Source organism: Lissotriton helveticus, chromosome 9, assembly GCF_964261635.1.
Source record: "Lissotriton helveticus chromosome 9, aLisHel1.1, whole genome shotgun sequence".
In the NCBI taxonomy this organism is placed as follows: domain Eukaryota; kingdom Metazoa; phylum Chordata; class Amphibia; order Caudata; family Salamandridae; genus Lissotriton; species Lissotriton helveticus.
In genome coordinates, this window is record NC_136070.1 from 794,618,729 (window position 1) to 794,639,789 (window position 21,061).

At 46.7% G+C, this 21,061-nt stretch overlaps 1 protein-coding gene across 2 annotated transcripts in view; it reads left to right on the forward strand.

The window, feature by feature from the left end:
- The window catches only part of CCDC61 (coiled-coil domain containing 61), a 597,856-nt gene that overhangs the window by 111,832 nt on the left and 464,963 nt on the right, over window positions 1–21,061 (forward strand). For both annotated transcript variants that reach the window (XM_078660929.1, XM_078660928.1), the window contains exon 3: window positions 13,900–13,982. In XM_078660929.1, coding sequence (XP_078517055.1) covers window positions 13,900–13,982 — 83 coding nt within the window. The remainder of the gene's footprint in view (window positions 1–13,899; window positions 13,983–21,061) is intronic.

The window sequence follows — 21,061 nt, forward strand, 5'->3', positions numbered from 1 at the left end:
TTGATAACACCCCTATGGCCCTCTCGAGTATGGTGTCAATGCTCGTCTGTCTTTGGGTTAATGTCGTACGGCCCAGTGCTTTATGCTTGCCCATTGCTTTTAGTTGCACCCCACTGGCAGGGAGCAAAGTACAGAATCCTTTGAGCAAAGGGAGGAAGTCCTTGGGTGATAAACCCGCCCAACCAGTGGCCCTTCTCTACTGTACAACAGTGTCCAGCAGATAAACCTGTGAGCAGCAGATAAACCTGTGAGCAGCCCATCCCTGGCACATGACCAAACTAATAGTGTGAAGGTCACAAAAAGAAGGCGTCTCTTACCCCTGGCATTCAGTGTTAAGGGAGTGGGACAGCCTAGCCTCCTCCAGTTACAGACAGACCCACTTTTGGCCCCGGTACGTCCCATGCAGCGGGGTAGATGGCAGAGCTATAAGCGCTTAGTGAGACTGCTCAGGTACTGCTAATCGGGGGCTTCAATCGCCACCCACCAGGATCTCTCCACAGCGTCCCGCTCTGCTTATATATTTATTCTAAATGTAGAACAAAATAAAATAAAAAAATGCAACATCACTATAAACCTTATTTTAAATAAACATTTAATTAACTTAAATATATTGAATAAAACAGTTTAAATTAAAAAAATCTTAATTAAGGTTAAAAAATGCATTAAATTATACATTCAAAAGGTTAGTGGTATAAGTAAAAGACTTATTTTCAGATGTTTTTACATTATTATATATTTTTAATTATTGTAAATAATTTAACATTATTTTCTCTGTGGTTTTATTTCAAGTGGTGTTCTTCACTATTTTCTGTATGCGGTTGTTGCAGTACCAGTGGTTGGCTGTGTGGTGTCCTGGACTTACTCCTTTTTAGGTCTCGCCTATTCTATCCCGCAGGGATAAATAGACGAGAGTAATGTAATTGAAACAAACTCTCTGACCAAGCAAATTCCATGCGGATTTCTCCCAATACATGTGATCCGTTGAACTGTGACGCTTCTCCAGCATGCGCTTGGCCTGACTCACACACACCATATGCTGTTTCCCTCCCTCTCGCTCGCTCCCCTGCTCCCCCGCCCTCCCGCCCTCCCACCGGTCTGGCACACCAGCAGAGCTCCTTCTATCCCACTCGTCACACCCCATATGCTGGTTCCCTCCCACTCGCCCACATATGCTCTTGGCCCTCCTACTTGTTTCTCGTTCCAAGCTAAACTGCACTCTCCACCTATCCTTCTCCCTCGCTCATTTCTCATGCCCCAGTCCTTCTCTCCCTCTATTTGCCTACCTCCCCCCCATTCACAGTCCCTCCCTTCCACATATTTCCGTCTCTGCTCTTTCCAGCATTTGTTGTCTCTGTTTCTCTCACATATCAGTTCTCGCCCTCCTCCACTCTCCGTGCCTCCATTCCTAAACACTTGTCTGCCTTTCCGGGTTCTGTGCCCAGCCCCACCACAGAGACCGCTGCCCCACACTCAAAGACGCCGCCCCACCCCCGCCCTCACGGCTCTGCTCTGCCCGACTGGAATCGATTACCGGAAGAAGGAGAAAGTTACGAGCTTACATGTTTGTGTGTGTAACTAGCTCCTCTAAGCCTCACTCTTCTCTTATTCCTGCCCTCCTCTCCCGTGTCTTAGGCCCACCTCCGCTAACTCTCCTCCCTCTCGCTCGTCCCTCTTTCCTATGCCTGCCTTCCTTCTCCCCCTTCCTCCTATTCAGCCCATTTCCTTCCTCACCTGTCTTTCCTTTCCCAGTACTTCTCTCCCACTCCTCTGGCGCTCCTCCCCAGCCCTCCTCGTCACCCCTTTTGCCTCTCAACTCTCTCTTCTTTCGAACCCTGACGCACTTCCTCCCCTTCTCCGCGTCTCTCTTTTACTTTCCTCTCGTCTAATCTCCTTTCCAGCCCTCCGTTTGCTTTTTTCCTTTTTCTCGTTCCAAGCAAAACTGCACTCTCCGCCTACCCTTCTCCCTCGCTCGTTTCTCATGCCCCAGTCCTTCCCTCCCTCTATTTGCCTACCTCCCCCTCCATTCACAGTCCCTCCCTTCCACATATTTCAGTCTCTGCTCTTTCCAGCATTTTTTGTCTCTGTTTATCTCACATATCAGCTCTCGCCCTCCTCCACTGTCCGTGCCCCCATTCCCAAACACTTATCTGCCTTTCCGGGTTCTGTGCCCCGCCCCACCACAGAGACCGCTGCCCCACACCCAAAGACACTGCCCCACACCCGCCCTCACGACTCTGCTCTGCCCGAGCGGAATCGATTACCGGAAGAAGGAGCAAGCCACGAGCTTACATGTTTGTGTGTGTAACTAGCTCCTCTCAGCCTCACTCTACTCTCATTCCTGCCCTCCTCTCCCGTGTCTTAGGCTCACCTCCGCTCACTCTCCTCCCGCTCACCCGTCCCTCTTTCCTATGCCTGTCTGCCTTCTCCCCTTTCCTCCTATTCAGCCCATTTCCTCCCTCACCTGTCTTTCCTTTCCCAGTACTTCTCTCCCACTCCTCTGGCGCTCCTCCCCAGTCCTCCTCGTCACCCCTTTCGCCTCTCAACTCTCTATCCTTTCGAACCCTGCCGCACTCCCTCCCCTTCTCCGAGTCTCTCTTCTACTTTCCTCTCGTCTAATCTTTCCAGATGGACACATACATTTTCAGGCATGGGGAGATTAAATGATTTGCACCAATCACAGGATGCCTGATTCGATACTCGAACCTGGTTCTCCATCTTGAAGGTAGGCTGCTCTGGCCATTATCCCACACCTGACCGCTGCTCAGTGGACTGTTTACTTCCTGCACTGGCTTCATGAAAGGCTTACAGCTGCAGTTTCAATTACCGTGCTCTTTGTATCTGTGTTTATTAGGCTTCTGCCACCACAATCTCCACATGCTAACCCCTCAGCCAACACAGTTGTTTTTTGCACCTTTGCCGCAACTTAATATTCCTGTGCCACCCCCACCAAGCCACCCCCTCATACCGCTCACCACACTGCTTATTTAAAATTATATTTCTTTGCAGTGTTATATAGCACCAACTCGGCCCGAAGGGATCAGAGTGCTGTAGAGCGGGCGGTAGAAATTGGCAATAGACGGGTTTTTGTAACTGGGGGGTTTATTTTGGAGAACAAGTAATCAGTACACGATTTCCGGGGTGTAAGAGTCCTCCGAGGTGATAGTCTGCGTCCGGTCCGACTCCTCCTTCTAGCTCCCGCTTCTTCTCTCTTTAGGGCTCCGGGGCTTCTCCTGTGAAAGGGCGTGGAGGGATCCGTGATGTCGTCTACCGGTCTCGGTGTGGGTGAAATAAAGGACAGAAAGAACAAGCGTCAGTCCTTTTGTTAAACAACTCGTGAGTGAAGGAAAAGGGAGTGAGGATACACCAGTAGTGGCACACTCCTGTCGATATTGCGTGGTGAGAGGGGGGGGGGTGTGTGCAGTGAGGAACGGGAACACCGGGAAAAGGGAAACCAGGTCACGAAACGGACCCTCCCTTTCTCCCCACCCAGCCTGCTATCCGACCCCGTACCTCTGTGAGCCACCTGGCGTGCGGCTGGGCGGCTCGTGTTGCCGATGGCCTCCTGGCTCCCGCGCCGTTAACGGGTCTCTTCTCTCCTTCCAATAGCCGGTAGATGTTAATCCGCTCTCTCCTCCGTCTCCCGCAGTTGCTTCCTCGATCGCCTTCTCTCTCAACTCCGTTCTCCTCTCTCCGCCGCCTCCGGTGAACAAGCACACCGGTTCTGCCTCTGCTTCCGCATTTGACGTTGCTGTGGGGAATGTATGACGTTACAACGCATGCTTTTACCACGCATGCTGGTACAACGCGGTTTTTACAACGCATACCATTACAACGCATAGCGCTTTGGGGTGCTGGATAGTGAATAGTTTAATTTACTATTCCAACTCCAGTCCCCGTGGACACTAGGGAAGGTGTTGGATAGTAAATTAAATCTATTTTCTATCCTAGAGCACCCCCCAGCGCAATGCGTTGTAATGGTTTTCGTTGTAAAACCTGCGTTGTAATAGCACTGCGTGGTAAAAGTTGCGTTGTAAAGGATGTTCGCCGCTGTGGTACCCGCCCGTTCACTAGCCTCCACCCAGTTAAAGGGAAAGGATTCTCCTTCGTCCTTGGGTGGGTTGTCCAGCCATCCTGTGCCTGTCCAGTCGCTATGCTGCAACGAAAAGAGGGGGGGTTTTGGAATAAGTCCCCGAGAGGGGGTTCCGAGTCCTCCTTCCGCTGGGTCGCCTGCCCCCCCCCCCCTTGTTACACACCACCCCCCCTGGACACTTCCGATCGGGGAGTGGATGTCGTGACAAATAATCGGCCCCCATATTCTCAGAGCCTTTCCGATGACGTACAGTGAACACATGGCTGTAGGGCCAGAAACCACCTCATGACCCTTGCGTTGTTGGATTTGGACCGAGACATCCAGAGCAACGGGGCGTGGTCTGTGTATAGGGTAAACGGGCGGCCCTCTAGGTAATAACCCAATTTCTCCACCGCCCATTTTATGGCCAGACACTTTCTCAATTGTCATATATTTCAGTTCCCTTGGGAAGAGCTTACGACTAATATACAGTATGGGGTGATCTAGCCCATCGTCCAGGACTTGACAACACCGCCCCTATCCCATAGTCAGAGGGGTCTGTGTGCAGAGAGAAAGGACGTTTGAAGTCCGGAGAGGACAAAACTGGGGTGGAGGTGATAATGCGTTTCAATGTATGGAAAGCCTCCTGCATTCTCAGAGTGGGGGTGGATAGTGCTGAGGGTTTAACCTGTTGGCTGAGAGTGTCCGTAAAGGGAGCGGCTACCTGTGCAAACTGGGGAATAAACCTTCGGTAATACCCTAGTAGTCCTAGGAAGGCCCTCATTTCTTTCTTGGTGCTGGGGAAGGGGGTGTCAGCTATCGCCCTTATCTTTTCGATTTGTGGTTCGATGAGCCCGTGTCCAAGGACATAGCCTAAGTATTTATAAACAGATTAGATGGGTTTGCCTAAATTGAGCCGCACATCCCAAAAGTTGTGCCAATTGTAATATGAACATCAATTAGTAATGCAAATGCAACTATGGCTAGGGTGCTCGTAAGGTATATGACACCTACCCACCAAAGTGTCCTTAAGTCCCAGAATCAAAAAGACCCTGGGTCAAACATATACAAACAGAATACCTAAGCACACCAATATCATTATTTCCAATATAGATAATGTAAGTGTTGCTCCAAACAGTCTGTAAGGTCTGTGTCCTATGCAATTCAATCCGAAAAAGTCTCAAGGAGAAATAATTGAGTGATCCAAACAAGTCTTCATGGGTCGAAGTCTGTTTTTAATTTCACAAATCACAAGCAGAAGACAGCAGCCAGGCTGCTGTCTTCTGCTTGTGATTTGTGAAATTAAAAACAGACTTCGACCCATGAAGACTTGTTTGGATCACTCAATTATTTCTTCTTGAGACTTTTTCGGATTGAATTGCATAGGGCACTGAGACCTTACAGACTGTTTGGAGCAACACTTACATTATCTATATTGGAAATAATGATATTGGTGTGCTTAGGTATTCTGTTTGTATAGCCTAAGTATTTGACCTTTTGGTAGACCAGTCGTGATTTCTTATAGCCCTGCTTGTTCTAAGGCCAAGAACACCTGGTGTAGGTGGGTCAGATGGGTTTCCCAATCCGGACTAAATACAACTATATCGTCCAGGTAGGCGGAGGTGTATCCGGTCATGTCCCGCAAAACGGTGTTCATCAGCCTTTGAAAAGTAGCGGGGGCCCCATGAAGGCCGAAGGGGAGGACCGTGAATTCGTAGTGTCCTTCTTCTGTGGAGAAAGCCGTTTTCTTACGATCTTCCTCCCTCAGGGGCACCTGCCAATAGCCCTTGGTCAGGTATAATGTGGAATTGTATTTGGCCTCTCCCAGTTTTTCGATGAGTTCATCTATTCGAGGTATGAGGTAGGCATCAAAGGATGATATTTCGTTCAAGGCTCGACAGTCCATACAGAATCTTCGAGTACCGTCTGGTTTGGGTATCATTACGATGGGACTAGACCAGTTGCTTTTGGAAGGCCTGATCACTCCTATTCTCAGCATATCCTGCACTTCTTTCCGAATGTCTTGTCTCCGAGCCTCAGGAATACGATATGGTTTGATTTTGATGATTTTTCCTGGAAGAGTCTCTATGTTGTGTTCTGCTAAGGAGGTCTTTCCAGGCGTGTCTGAAAACAAAGAGGCATATTTCTGTAGGGTATCTCGTAGGTCCTTGAACTCTGGGTCTCCTAGTTCGTCGTTGATGACCAGTTGGGCGATCGTGGACTGAGGATTTTGTCCGAAAGGCTGGGACACCAGATGTACCCATTTGGGAGGGGACCCGAGCCACTTTTTGAGCATATTGATGTGGAATATTTGGGTCTTTAGGGGACCCATCTTCAGTTTGTAACTGGTCCGTCGTATGATGGATATAACCTGGTAAGGCCCCACCCATTCGGCATTAAACTTCTGAGTGGAAGAGGGGAGTAACACCAGTGCCCAGTCATTCACCTCCAACCACCTCCATTTTTTCCCTTTGTCGTCAACCTTTTTCTGTCGTGTCTGGTTCTTTTCCAGGTTAGTGTAGGCAAGGTCTCTTAGTTTGCCTAGCTTAGCCTTCAAACTCTGTACGTACTCCAGCGTTTTCATCGTTTCGTCTGGTAATTCTTGTTCCCAGGCTTCCCGGGTCATTTCCAACAAGGAACGGGGTTGTCGGCCATATAAAAGTTCAAATGATGAGAAACCCAGGCTGCTCTGGCTCCTGATGACATACAGTGCCAATGGCAGTAGTTGATCCCACTCCGTCCCGCTTACTTCCAACATCTTTCTTAGGGTGGTCTTCAGGGTTCTATTGTAGCGTTCTACCAGTCCGTCTGTTTGCGGGTGATATACCGACGTCCTTATCTGTTGTATATTTAGATTGTGGCACACCTCCTTCATTAGTCGGGAGACGAACGGGGTCCCTTGATCCGTCACGATCTCCTTGGGAAACCCGACTCGGGAAAAGAGTTCCAGCATTTTATCTGCTACCTGCTTTGACGTTGTCGTGGTCAGTGGGAAAGCCTCTGGGAATCTGGTCGCATAGTCGACTATAACTAACACATGATGGTGTCCCTTCCTGGTTTTAGGCAGAGGCCCGATGAGGTCCATTCCCACCCTTTCGAACGGGGTGCCTATGATGGGTAGAGGCTGTAGAGGGACGGCAGGGGGTTTGGTCATGTTTTTCCGCTGGCACACCTCACATTCTTGGCAATACGTCATGGTGTCCTTGTAAATACTAGGCCAGTAGAAGTGGCGTAAAATGTTCTGAGTGGTTTTTTCTGCGCCCGTGTGGCTGGCCACCAGATGAGTATGTGAGAAGAACAACACCTGGTCTCGGAAGGAAACGGGCACCAGAAGCTGGGAAGGGTCTGTCCTTTGACCTTGCCTGTACAGGAGCTCGTTTTTCATAAAGAAGCGGGGATATTCTATAGGGTCCCTTCCTTGTTCTCTGTGAGCTTTCTCCCAGGCGTTGAAAAGCGTGGGGTCATTCATCTGCCCGAACCGAAAACTGCGGTCTAGTACCCACGGCTCCTGGGAAACTAATGCGGGAAGAGGACTTATACCCGGGTCCTTCTGTAGCTGATGGGCCTGAGGAGAGGGTTTGAGGCTTCGGTAAAACATGTGCTGGAAGGTGGGATTGTCAGTACCTATGATCAGATCCTCTGGAAGAGAAGAAAGGACCCCAACCCGGATGGTATGTGGTTCTCCCTGTAGGGGTTCTAAAGGAATGTTGGCTACGGGATACTGTTTCACATCCCCATGTACACAGCGTATATTAACCATTTCATGGGGAATATACTGGGATTGGGATACGTGTTGTGTCTGTATCACGGATTGTCTACATCCGGAATCTAACAGGGCATGTATGGGGAACCCGTTTACCCGTACACTTACACGAAAGCTGTTCCCCATTTCAGCAGAGTATAGGACTGTCTTCGGCAGGTATCCGACCTCCATTGGCTCCTCACTGGTTTTCCTACGAGGACACAGCCGGGCTATATGTCCCCAGTTTCCACAGTCAAAGCATTGGGGCCCGCTTGGCCCGGGTGGTTCTGGTCTCCAGGGTCGAAGCCGTGGGGGTTCCATCGGCCTGGGCGTAACGCCTCTCGGGTTTCGAGCCCAGGCGTGAGCCCTTCTCAGTTTCCCAGGAGGGGGTCTTAGGCTGTGCACGAGCAAATGTGGTAGCCATCTCTACGGCCTGTCCTTTAGTTAGGTTGTGATGTTGTCGCAACCAGCGCTGGGTGGCATACGGTAATGGCTCCAGGTACTGCTCCAGATAAATCCGATCCATGATCTCTTATTTTGTGGACACACTGGGAGGGAGCCACTTATCCGCAGCCATTTTTAATCGTACGAATAGAGTCTTCGGATTTTCTCCCGGGGCCCCTCTTTCTATCCTGAATCTTGGTCTGTATGCTTTGGCGTCTAGGCCTAAATGGTCCAATATAACCCGCTTAACGTCAGCATACGGTGTGTCTCCGGTGGGGTTAGCGACGGTTAGCGACTTGATAGGCCGCTTGGGCTTCACCCACCAAAAGTGGGGCCAAGAGGAAGGGCCATGTCCCTATGGGCCATCCGCAGGCTCTGGCGGCCCTCTCGAAGTTCATGAGAAAAGAATCAGGATCCTCCCCCGGTTGGTATTTCTGTAAGGAGACTCCTGCGGTCCCATGTGTGACCCCTCGTTCCTCACTGCCTCCCCTGGGCGCCGGGTCCGTCCAACCCCTCCGGTTTTCTCCGGCTCGGGAGGTCATTGCTTCTTTCATGATTTCTATGTCGGCTTGAGCATAATGCATCTGCTGCTCCATGACCCATTCCAGTCGCTCTTGTCCTTTAATCAACTGTTGCACAATCTCGTCCATCTTGTCTAGGCAGATGGCAGTGCTGCCCGCATTCTCCACCACTGTAGAGCGGGCGGTAGAAATTGGCAATAGACAGGTTTTTGTAACTGGGGGTTTTATTTTGGAGAACAAGTAATCAGTACACGATTTCTGGGGTGTAAGAGTCCTCCGAGGTGATCCGCTGCGTCTGGTCTGACTCCTCCTTCTAGCTCCCGCTTCTTCTCTCTTTAGGGCTCCGGGGCTTCTCCTGTGAAAGGGCGTGGAGGGATCCGTGATGTCGTCTACCGGTCTCGGTGTGGGTGAAATAAAGGACAGAAAGAACAAGCGTCAGTCCTTTTGTTAAACAACTCGTGAGTGAAGGAAAAGGGAGTGAGGATACACCAGTAGTGGCACACTCTTGTCGATATTGCGTGGTGAGGGGGGGGGGAGGGGAGTGTGCAGTGAGGAACGGGAACACCGGGAAAAGGGAAACCAGGTCACGAAACGGACCCTCCCTTTCTCCCCCCCAGCCTGCTATCCTACCCCGTACCTCTGTGAGCCACACACCTCCTGGCGTGCGGCTGGGCGGCTCGTGTTGCAGATGGCCTCCTGGCTCCCGTGCCATCAACCGGTCTCTTCTCTCCTTCCAATAGCCGGTAGATGTTAATCCGCTCTCTCCTCCGTCTCCCGCAGCTGCTTCCTCGATCGCCTTCTCTCTCAACTCCGTTCTCCTCTCTCCGACGCCTCCGGTGAACAAGCACACCGGTTCTGCCTCTGCTTCCGCATTTGACGTTGCTGTGGGACCCGCCCGTTCACTAGCCTCCTCCCAGTTAAAGGGAAAGGATTCTCCTTCGTCCTCGGGTGGGTTGTCCAGCCATCCTGTGCCTGTCCAGTCGCTATGCTGCAACGAAAAGAGGGGGGGTGTTGGAATAAGTCCCCGAGAGGGGGTTCTGAGTCCTCCTTCCGCTGGGTCGCCTGCCCCCCCTTGTTACAAGTGATTTATATGATCACCAGTTACATTACAGATGGACACATTCCTTTTTCAGGTACAGGGAGATTAGGTGATTTGCACACAATCACAGGATGCTTGAGCTAACGCCGAGATTCGAACATGGTTCCCCAGCTTCGCGGTCGGCTGCTTTGGCTGTTACGCCACATCCGGCCGCTGCTCCCTCCTCTCCTGTTCCTTCCTCTTTCTTCCTCCTCGTGGTCACTCAATCTAGGCACTTCGTGCGCCACATAATTACACAGCACTCAATGCAACATACACTCCAAAGACCACTCAGTGCCACATAACTACACGCCACATAATTACATTGCACTCAATGCCACATACACTCCAAATACCACTTAGTGCCACATAATTGCACTCAACATAATTATACTGCACTCAATGCAACATACATTCCAAATACCACTTAGTACCACATAATTACACACCACATAATTACACTGCACTCAATGCAACATACACTCCAAATATCATTCATTGCCACTTAATTACACTGCACTCAATGCAACATACACTCCAAATCCCACTCACTGCCACATAAGTACACACCACATAATTACTCTACTGAATGCAACACACTCCACACAATACCACTCAGTGCCACATAATTACAAGCAACATAATTACACTCTACTCAATGCAACATAAATACACTCCACATAATACCACAGTGCCACATAATTATATGTTACATCATTACACTGCACTCAATGCAACATACACTCCAAAGACCACTCAGTGCCACATAATTACACGCACTCAATGCAACAGACACTCCAAACAATACCACTCAGTGCCACATAATTACACGCCACACAATTACACTCTATTGAATACAACATAACCTCCCCATAATACCACTCAGTGCCACATAATTATATGCAACATACACTCCAAATACCACTCAGTGCCAGATAATTACACACCACATAATTACACTCTACTGAATGCAGCACATACTCCACACAATACCACTCAGTGCCACATAATTATATGCTACATCATTACACTGCACTCAATGCAACATACACTCCAAACAATACCACTCAGTGCCATATAATTATATGCTACATAATTACAATGTACTCAATGCAACATACACTCCAAATACCACTCAGTGCCACATAATTACACGCCACAAAATTACACTCTACTGAATACAACATACACTCCCCATATTACCACTCAGTGCTACATAATTACATGCCACATACTTACACTCTACTCAATGCAACATAAAGACACTTTATCTGTCTATCTATCGTCCTCACTCTATCGCCATCACTCTATCTATCTATCGCCCTCACTCTATCTATCTATCTATTGCACTCACTCTATCTATCTATCGTACTCACTCTGTCTATCTATTGCAGCATCACTCAGCACCACCACAGCATCACTCAGGGGCACCACAACTTCACTATGCGCTACCACAGCATCACTGAACGCCACAGCATTACTCGTAGCCACCACATCACTCAGCGCCACCACAGCATCAATCTGTGCAACCATTCAACAACTGGTTCAAATATGTTCTCTCAATGTTTCAAGCTTTATTACAAATGTCACAAAAAGATGTTAATATTTCACTTCTGTTCTTGGATTTTCATCACAATAAAATACAATGAACATAATCTTCACAAAAGTTATTTACAAAAGCTATTGCCATTATAAATTACAATAACTTTGATTTAAGTATTAATGTTTAAAAAAATTAAAAGCCATTGTTATTTGTAATATCAATACATCTAAGTCACGTAAATACAACACATTTTGCATTACAAATGCTATATGTGTCACATTTGCAAAAGTTAAAACTATTGGCATTGTAAATGACAAAGCTATTAATTTCGCTATTTTCAAAACCAACACATAAATAAAAAAATTGTCTTTTACAATACCAATAGCTCAAACTTTCCTAATGCGAGACGCATTGCAAATGCTTGTTCTTTTTAGTAGTAGTAATATACACTGGTAAATTTGGCTACACCTGCTGTTTCAGTCACTGAAGACCTGCAAGTCTACACTTTTGAGTAACTTTACAGTTGGAATTTGGGAATATACCAACCTAGTAAAGTTTCTCAGTAGTGTAAAAGTAAATGTACATGTGTAACTTAGATGTATGATGGCACCAAGCATGCCATTACCACGTATGCCTTCACAATGGCGTCATTAAAACTCATGCGGCTTCACCACGCGTACCATTACCATCAAAGTTTTTATCACGCATATACCTTAACAACTCATGCCTTTACCACAAAAATGAATGTATTTTACAGGTTAGTTTAAATCCATGGTAAAGGCGGTTGCGTGGTAAATATTTTACAGGTGGGTAGAAACCCGAATATGTATTTATTTTACTGAAAAAAACAAAGGTTACAGGGACGTTCTAGTTGGGCTCAGATTTCAAACGTACAAACCAGTGAAATTCAGCATTTATTGCTAGCTGAGATAACTATAACTCATGCCCCCTGCAATGCACTACTTATGACCTCACATATTACATCACTCATTACATGGTTAGCGACATAACTGGTGGCATCTCAAATGACGTCACTGATGACGTCATCCAGTGACTGAGTGTTTTTAAAATTTTTGAGTGTTAAATATATATACCAAGATGTATTGGTGAATCATTGGGTGTATTAGTGCCTGTTTGGATGATTCTGTGGGTGTGTGACTGATTGTATAAGGGAGTGATAAGGTGTCTCAGTGAATGTATGGGTGAGGGACAGGTTGTGTGAATGTCTTTATCCGTGTCAGTTGGCGCCTAAGTGGCTGTATGAGATTCTGTAGGGGTGAATGATTGGTTGTCGGAGTAAGTCTATGGGTGTCTGTGTGGGTGCGTTAGGGGAGTGTGACTGCCTTTATGGATGAGTGAGTGTGTGAGTCAGTGGCTTTATGGGTTAGTGTGTGTTTGAGGGGCTGTACGGATGAGTGAGTGTGCGTATGGCTGTGTTGGTGACTGAGTGCATGTGCCAGTGGTATATGTGTAAGTAACTGGGCATGTGAAAGGCAGTATAGGTGAGTGATGGGGTATGCGAGTGACTGTATGGGTGAGAGAATGTGAGAGTGGCTGTATTGGTGAGTATGTGCTTGTGTCCGTGACTGAATAGGTGAATTAGTATGTGTTACTTTCTGTATGAGTAAGTGAATGTGTGTGTAACTGTATGGGTGGGTAAGTGGCTGTGTGATTGACTGTATGGGTGAGTGAGTAGGTGTGTGAGTAGCTCTATGGATGACTGACGTAGTGTGTTAGTGGCTGTATGGGTGTATGAGTGGATATGTCAGTGGCTGTATTAGTGAGTGAGTGGGTGTATGAGTGGCTGTATGGGCGAGTGCGTGAATGTGAGTGTTGATCTATGAACCAGTGAGTGGCTATCTATGAATCAGTGAGTGGCTGTGTACATACTGGTATGGGTGTGAATGGTAGTGTGGAAGTTGGAGTGGGTGTGTGAAAGGTTATATGGGGATGTCATTTGAGATGTCATCAGTGATGTCACTGACTGTCATGAGTGATGTAATATGAGAGGTCATAAGCAGTGCATTGCGGGGGCGCATGAGATAGTTCTCTCAGCTAACAGTAACTCCTGAATTTCACTGGTTTTGTATGAGTGAAAATTGCGCCTTACTATAACTGTCCTAATCCCATAAATAATATAGACAAATTGCACTTTGACATTAATGATCATTATATTAAAAAAATCAAACACCATTTAGAAGCTTTGTTAGCAAAAGTAAATAGACTATAATTCAGCAACTTGTTAAATCTTATTTAGCAGCACTAACCTGAAGTAAATGTTTCATGTAAGTATTTTTCAGTATCTCACATCACCTGGGAGGAAGCTCGTTCACTCCTCCTTATAAAAGGGTATAACTTTGGTGATGTTTGAAGGTATTTGTGTAGGCACAGCTTGTCTGTTTTCTTCCTTTTTTGCTCCATATATTTTGTTTTACAAATGTAATTTGTTTTGTACCCAGACCTGTTCTAATATTTCTGCTGTGTGCCTTGATTTACTTTTAGTTATTGAAGACCTAACCCACAAAACTGGCAACTTCAAGCAATTTTCCATCTTCTGCAGCATGTTGGAATCTGCATTAACCCAGGTAAGTTTGAAGGAACACCAGATTGAAACAGAGAAAAGTGTTTTAAATCATTCCAAGCTGGCCAAGGATCTGTGGTATATTTATAATTACGTTATGGGAGTGTTGTATGCAAGTTGTTCATTATATGGGCTTTTTATTGCAAGTATTGAGGTACTGGGTTTTTAAGAACCGGTACCGAACCGGTAACCCAGCGGTGCCAGGGGATCAACACACCAGAGACCTCGGGTTCTCCTGAGTCAGACCTACAGAAACTTCAGAGTCTTCCAGGTGAAGTCAAAGATTCGTTTATTGGCTGCAACCAAGGTGACAGGGTCCTAGAAGTACAATACCAGTATATTCAGGAGACTGCACACTTTCACAAGGTTAGGTTTCTCTTCTTATACACAATTTTCACCCTTGGGCAAAACATTCCTTGGATTCGCGGTATTTCATTTATGGTTACTGATTACAAAAGAAAAGCAGAGTCATGATGGCATGTACATATTTCACGTCGTGCTGCTCATAACAAATCATCCGACAAGGCCCAACATTTCATCAGATATCGCTGGACCCCTAATAAAAACGGTCACCTCCCCATCATAAAATAAGGGAGGAAAAGGAGTGGAGAAAGATGTGAGCGAGATATGGTAGGTGTGCGCGCTGAAATGGCTTTATGGCCGGTTGGGCCTAGATGCTATCTTGCTCGGCCACTGGGAGGGAACTGACCTAACGAGCTCGGCCTGGGGCAATGGTTCTAACTTGTACTGGGGTCAGGAAGAAGTCGATTAAGGAGTATGTGTCCTTGTGGAATCAAATTCGACTGGATTAAGGCCTATGTAGAGGGCAACATGCAGCTAAGGGTTTAGAAGGTAAATGACGATTTCGAGGTGAAATCGTCACTCGAATATGCCGAAAAATACATGTACTTGATGTACTCGTCATTCTCGGTCTTTTGATACCAAATTCGTCCTATTTCGACGAAGTTTTTATTCTCGAGTCCGGTACTATTACGGATCCATATTTTTCAGAACCACAGACCCTCCTATTGCCCTTACATAGGCAATTAATCTATCCTCATGTTAATCTGAGTCCAGATCTATATTCCTAAAGTCATTGAGATGTTGCTGCAACATCATTCTAGTGCTGAGTTCATGTCTTGACACAGGCTTCCTTACACATGATGTAGCACAGAGGCCACATATTGCAGGAGCACACTGTATACATAGACAGAACAGGAAAAGAATGGCTAAGACCATCCCAATGACCATCAGAATTTTCCATCCCCAGGCAGATATCAGTCCCCAGAACCATCCCATTAATGACCAATCTCCTTTATCCACATGAATATATTCGGAAATCTTATGTAGTTTGGAGATGGCCCCGTACACTGTTGGAGCATTATCTGGAATGAAAATGCAACAACTGGACTGGATCAATTTGCATACCCCACCCCGGTCCGCAAGTATTACATCCAAAGCGACCCGGTTTTGAAGGGTCATCAGTCGATCCGACTGGAGCTCAGCAGTCAAGTTACTAAGGGCACCAGCAGTTTCAATCACGGTGGATTCAACTACCCTTGTCAATTGCCTTATGTTTCTGCTGTTAATCATGGCTCCCCAGAACGGCAGAACACCCATTGCAAAGTCACCAAATTCTTGACCCGCAGTGTCTTTACTCAAAACACCTCGAACTACCCTTGTCCGATGGTAATCCGCCGCTGCTGTGTAGGTGGGAGGTAACAGGAATGAAACAACATGAGCCCGAGAAGTCAGGGGGCAACCATGTATAGGCTCTATCATGGCAGATAAAATAAGTACCCTTTGCGGCTAAAAAGGCAGGGGAAGTCTGAGATCCAAAAACGTACGTTTCTGTACAGACACACTTCCCTGGCTGAGCTCTGGGATTCCTACCAATACCTTGCAGACACAGGTGACCTTGATGGGGTACGATCCAGATAGGGGACGATCTCTTGGCTTGCTGTTTCTCACTTACTGTAGTGCCATATCCGGTCACATTCCAACCTACATATGCAAGTATCTCATCATCCGGGGTATCTTCGTAAGAAGTTACTACCTTGATCATGTCAACTATACCCTTGACTAGGGCGCTAGTCTTGAGGTTGTCTTTTACCGAACGTAGGGGTTGGATTTCTCGTGCATATATGAACATTGTTCTATATGCCCATACTGACCCATTGCGACTAAAAGGCAGGACCAAATAGGGGATACCTCTATCCGTGGTGTGGGGCATGAGACCACACACCCAACAGTTGGTTGTGTTCATTACAAGTTGGTGTTGGTGTAATAGTTGAACGAAGGAGTTATTAATGAACTCTAATCTCCTATTTGATTCGTGGTCAGGCAAAGAGTGGAAAGAATGAGAGGAAACAGTAGGGGGAGGTATGGGTGATGTAGTGGGCGTGAATGTCACATGAAAAGAGAATAGAACATAGCTTATTAAAAACACCATTACGCTAAATAGCATAAAAATACACATTATTATAAAAATTTTCTTTCTCATTGCTTTCAAAAGTCTCTGCTTAAAGTTCATTTGTTTGGCAGTTCTCTCCACATCAGGAAACTCCATCCTCTCTAAGGTGCTGCCCGCGGCGGTAGGTTGTTTCTGCTAAGGGATGCTTCCGTCAGTCTAGGGTGGCTCCCTTCGACCAACTGGAACCAGCAACCTATTGTTGTCAGCTGCACCCAAAAGTCTTTAATCAACCGCGACCCTAGCAGCGGAACCCGGATGGCGGTTCGAAAAAACAAAAATAAGCAAGTTACCTAGATGGGAGAATCTGTACTTTCAAAAAATAGCATTTTGGGAAAAAAACTTATTTTTTTTATTAGTCCACAGGTTTTTCTCTCGGATCATAAAATAAATCACTTTTACTTTAGTCTGTTTTTCTCGGTCGTAAATTATAGCGTCTTTTCCCGGTTATTGTCTGGTCCGGAAATAGTAGCTCAGGTTCCACAGAGTTCAATTGTTCTGATGGCGGCGTAGTTTCTTGAAAAATGTTCTCACTGTCACAATCACGTTTAGCTTCCTTTACACGTTCATTAGTTGTGCGCTCTGAGTCAGTGCCTCCTGTCCGGACCCATTGGTCATGTGGCAGAGGGAAGGGTATCTTCTTACAATGGATCCCGTGGACCCAATTGGCCTTCCCCTCCACTTTAACGGTCGACCTTGTAGACAGGAGGACGAGGTGAGGTCCGGTCCATCTGGGCTGGTCGTTTCTTGTCCTCTGGAAATTCTTGACCAACACCCAGGAGCCAGGGTCAATGGAGTGACCTGGTGTCTCAGAGATCGGAGGCAAGGTGTTGTGGACCTGTTGATATAAAACACGCAATTTAGCCGTCAATTCATACAGATAGTCGAGCAAAATGGGGTGTTGCAGCTCGCTAAACTTCGTGGGCCTAGGCACTCCCCATATGTTGGCTGGCCGCCCAAAGATTATTTCATAGGGGCTGAGTTTCATTCGCGAATGCACAGTCATTCTGGTGGATAGGAGTGCTAAGGGTAGAGCGTCAGGCCATTTAAGACCTGTGCTCGCTTGGATTTTGGCCAATTTAAGTTTAAGCGTGCCATTGTAACATTCCACTAATCCAGCTGATTGGGGGTGATTTGCAGCGTGGAACTTCTGACTAATGCCTAGCCCTTCACACACTCGTTTCATCACACAACCCACAAATTCACTTCCGTTGTCCGACCAGACCATTCTAGGCATTCCGAATCTGGGGAAGAACTCTTTCACAAGGGCTTTCGCTGTGGACAAGGCGGTATTGTCCCTTAGGGGATAGGCTTCTACCCACCTTGAGAAGGCACAAACAACCACGAGCACATATTTTAAGTTGTTGCACCTCTCCATGTGTATGAAATCTAGCTGCAAAACCTCGAACGGGTACGTAGGAGGTGCAAAATGACCAGCTGGAGTTGGGGTTCCCCTACCAGGATTGTGCTTCAGGCATACCATGCAATTCTTGACGACATTCTCTGCACACTTGGGAATCCCTGAATTCTTCCACACTGGGGCCAACAACTCGCAAATCCCTTTCGCGCTGATATGGGCCATCCCATGAGCCATTGTAACCACTGCAGGCACATATGCATCGTGTAACAACCATCTCTGTTGCTCTGTCGATTCAATCCAACAACCATTTGCATCCATTCTCCCTGTACTTTCTCTCCACATGCTTAACTCTTTCTCCGTGGCCTCAGCTTGGATGGACTTCACACTTTCTATCGTGTCTTCACATATTCCAACATCACCAGTCCATCTTTCTGGGCTCGCAACATACATTCGGCTCATCATATTCTTTGCCGTTTCCTTAGCAGTTTCATCAGCAAATGCATTTCCACGACCAACATCATCAATCACTTTCTTGTGTGCACTACACTTCACGATCGCTACTTTCAGGGGCAACGTCAGTGATTCAAGAAGCTCATTCACCAACTGACCATGCTGAATCTTAGCTCCATGCGAAGTCAGGAACCCACGTTCTCTCCACAATCGTCCAAAACTGTGAGCCACTCCAAAAGCATACTGACTGTCGGTATAGACAGTCACTCTCATTCCTTTGGATAACACACATGCTCTCTTTAATGCCACGAGTTCAGCGGCTTGAGCTGAACCGTGTGGTATTCGCGCAGTTTCAACGATTGTGTGCAAAGTTGTGACGGCATATGCTGTAGTCACGTTACCATTTGGGAGCTTAAAGCATGAACCATCCACCCATAATGTACCATCACATTCGGCGAGAGGAGTATCGAATAGGTCAACTCTCCCTTTCGTCTCTTCCTCCGTTCTGAGGAAACAATCGTGCTGTTCTGAAGCATCCGATTCCTCAGCAATTGGTAACAAGGTGGCTATGTTCAGGGTACTGCATCTTTTGATGTGCACATGGCTTGCTAGTAGCGTCAATTCATAACTGGACAGTCGAGCACTAGTTAAGTGCTGTGTCTTGGTCCTATTTAACAATGTGTCTACTGCATGCGGGACCATCACGATTAGTGTATTATTCATTACTAGACCTGCAGACTGTCGAATAGAAACAGCTGCTGCTGCTGTGGCCTTTAGACAACTTGGCAATGCTCGTGCTACCGGATCCAAAGTTGACGAAAAATAGGCGCATGGCCGTTGTCTATCTCCGTATAACTGAGTCAGCACGGACAATGCACAACCCTCCTTCTCGTGGACATATAATGTGAAAGGTTTACTGTAGTTGGGGTTACCTAACACAGGGGCCGAACATAATGCTGTGCGTAATTCAAGAAAACTTTTCTGACACTCATCAGACCAAGGAATGGGATTGGGTGTATTTGTACACGTTAGTGCCAATAAGGGTTTGGCTAATAACGAAAAATTTGGAATCCACTGTCTACAGTACGATGTAATGCCCAAGAAAGCGCGTACTTCTCTCTTGGCACATTTAATTTTGCTATTGCCTGAATTCTTTCTGGGGTCAGTTTCCTTCCCTCCTTCGATAAGAGATGACCTAAGTAGGTCACTTCTTGTCGGCAATATTGGAGCTTGGAAAGTGACACCTTGTGATGTAGATCACATAGATGACGCAGTAGTGCCAACGTGGCCATTTTACATATTTTCTCAGTATCCGCGGCTATGAGCAAATCGTCCACGTACTGTACGAGAGTGGAACCTTTGGGCAAAACCATTGCGTCGAGCTGACTTTTCAGAGCTTGACTGTATATTGAGGGGCTTTCACAGTAGCCTTGAGGAGCGCGTTTAAAGCGGAAACTGCGACCACCTAAGCTAAAGGAAAAAATATCCCTGCTTTCCTCAGCAATCGGGATACTGAAGAAAGCATTCTTCAGGTCAATCACCGAAAACCAGGATGCAGAGGCTGGAATCATAGTCAATAATGTTGCAATGTCGGGGACAACTGGGAATTGTGGCACCACTATCTTATTTACTTCCCTAAGATCAATCACGAATCTATACACAGGTGGCTGGGAAGGGTCAGTTCGTTTTAAAACAGGCAGAACAGGACTATTGCAAACATTGCCTCGTGTTTCTTCAATTACGTTTTTCTCAATTAACTCGTAAACAATCGCTAGCAAAGCTTTTTCGCCCTCATTGGATATTCTGTATTGGGGAACTCGTGGCATTTTGACATTCGACTTTAATGTTACAACATATGGTGGAATTTCTAAAAGACCTACATCATTCGGACCAGTAGCCCAAAGAATATCCGGAAGGAGTGCCAATTCTGCTGGAAGCGTATTTCTCGACAAATACATGGGAGAAACCACTTTCTTGCCTAAAGTCAGTTGTACTCCTGAGGGAGAACAGTACAAAGTCGCATACAATCTTTTTAGCAAATCTAATCCTAGCAAATTTTCACCACAACCTGTTGTCAAAATAAGGGGTGCTTCGAATTCACAAGGACCAACAGAAAGAGATAAAGGGTCAGAAATCGGATTTCTAACCGGTGCGCCAGAAAAACCTACGGAAACGTTCATTTCGCCAGACAAAGGTGCGCCAGGGAGTTTGGAGTGCATAATAGAACTCTTTGTAGCACCAGTATCCAACAGAAAAGGTTCTGACACACCCGATGTAATCACCTCAACGTAAGGTCCACTCTGATCTACTGGAACTGAAACAACTCCCTCTCCTTGTCTTAGGCTGTCCTAGCAATCATTACTCTCCCACTGCTCATTTTCTGTGTAATACTCGTCAACGTAGTATTGAGCTGTCCTGTCAGATACGTTATTTTGCTGGTCAAACCTGTTCATAGAGTTTTGTGGTGGAAGGGGACGTGCGTCCTGAGGGGCGTTTCCACGCCCTCTACCTCTAGGCGCTTGCTGACTACCACGACCTCTTACGCCAGAAATTCCATTCGCACGTTGTGGTAGGGCAGGACAGTCATATTTGTAATGACCCTCTTGTTTGCAGTATAAACACTGGTTGGGACCTACGCGGTTTTGATTGTAATCGAATCTCTGCAAGTTTCTCTGAGGCTGCTGAAAAGTGTTCTGGTAGTTATTCTGACCATTATTATTTTTATTACCACCACCTCGTGGCGGATAGGCTTGCTGTAGCAAAACCTTCGTTTTGAGTTCTCTAGTTTTCTTTTCTACTTTAT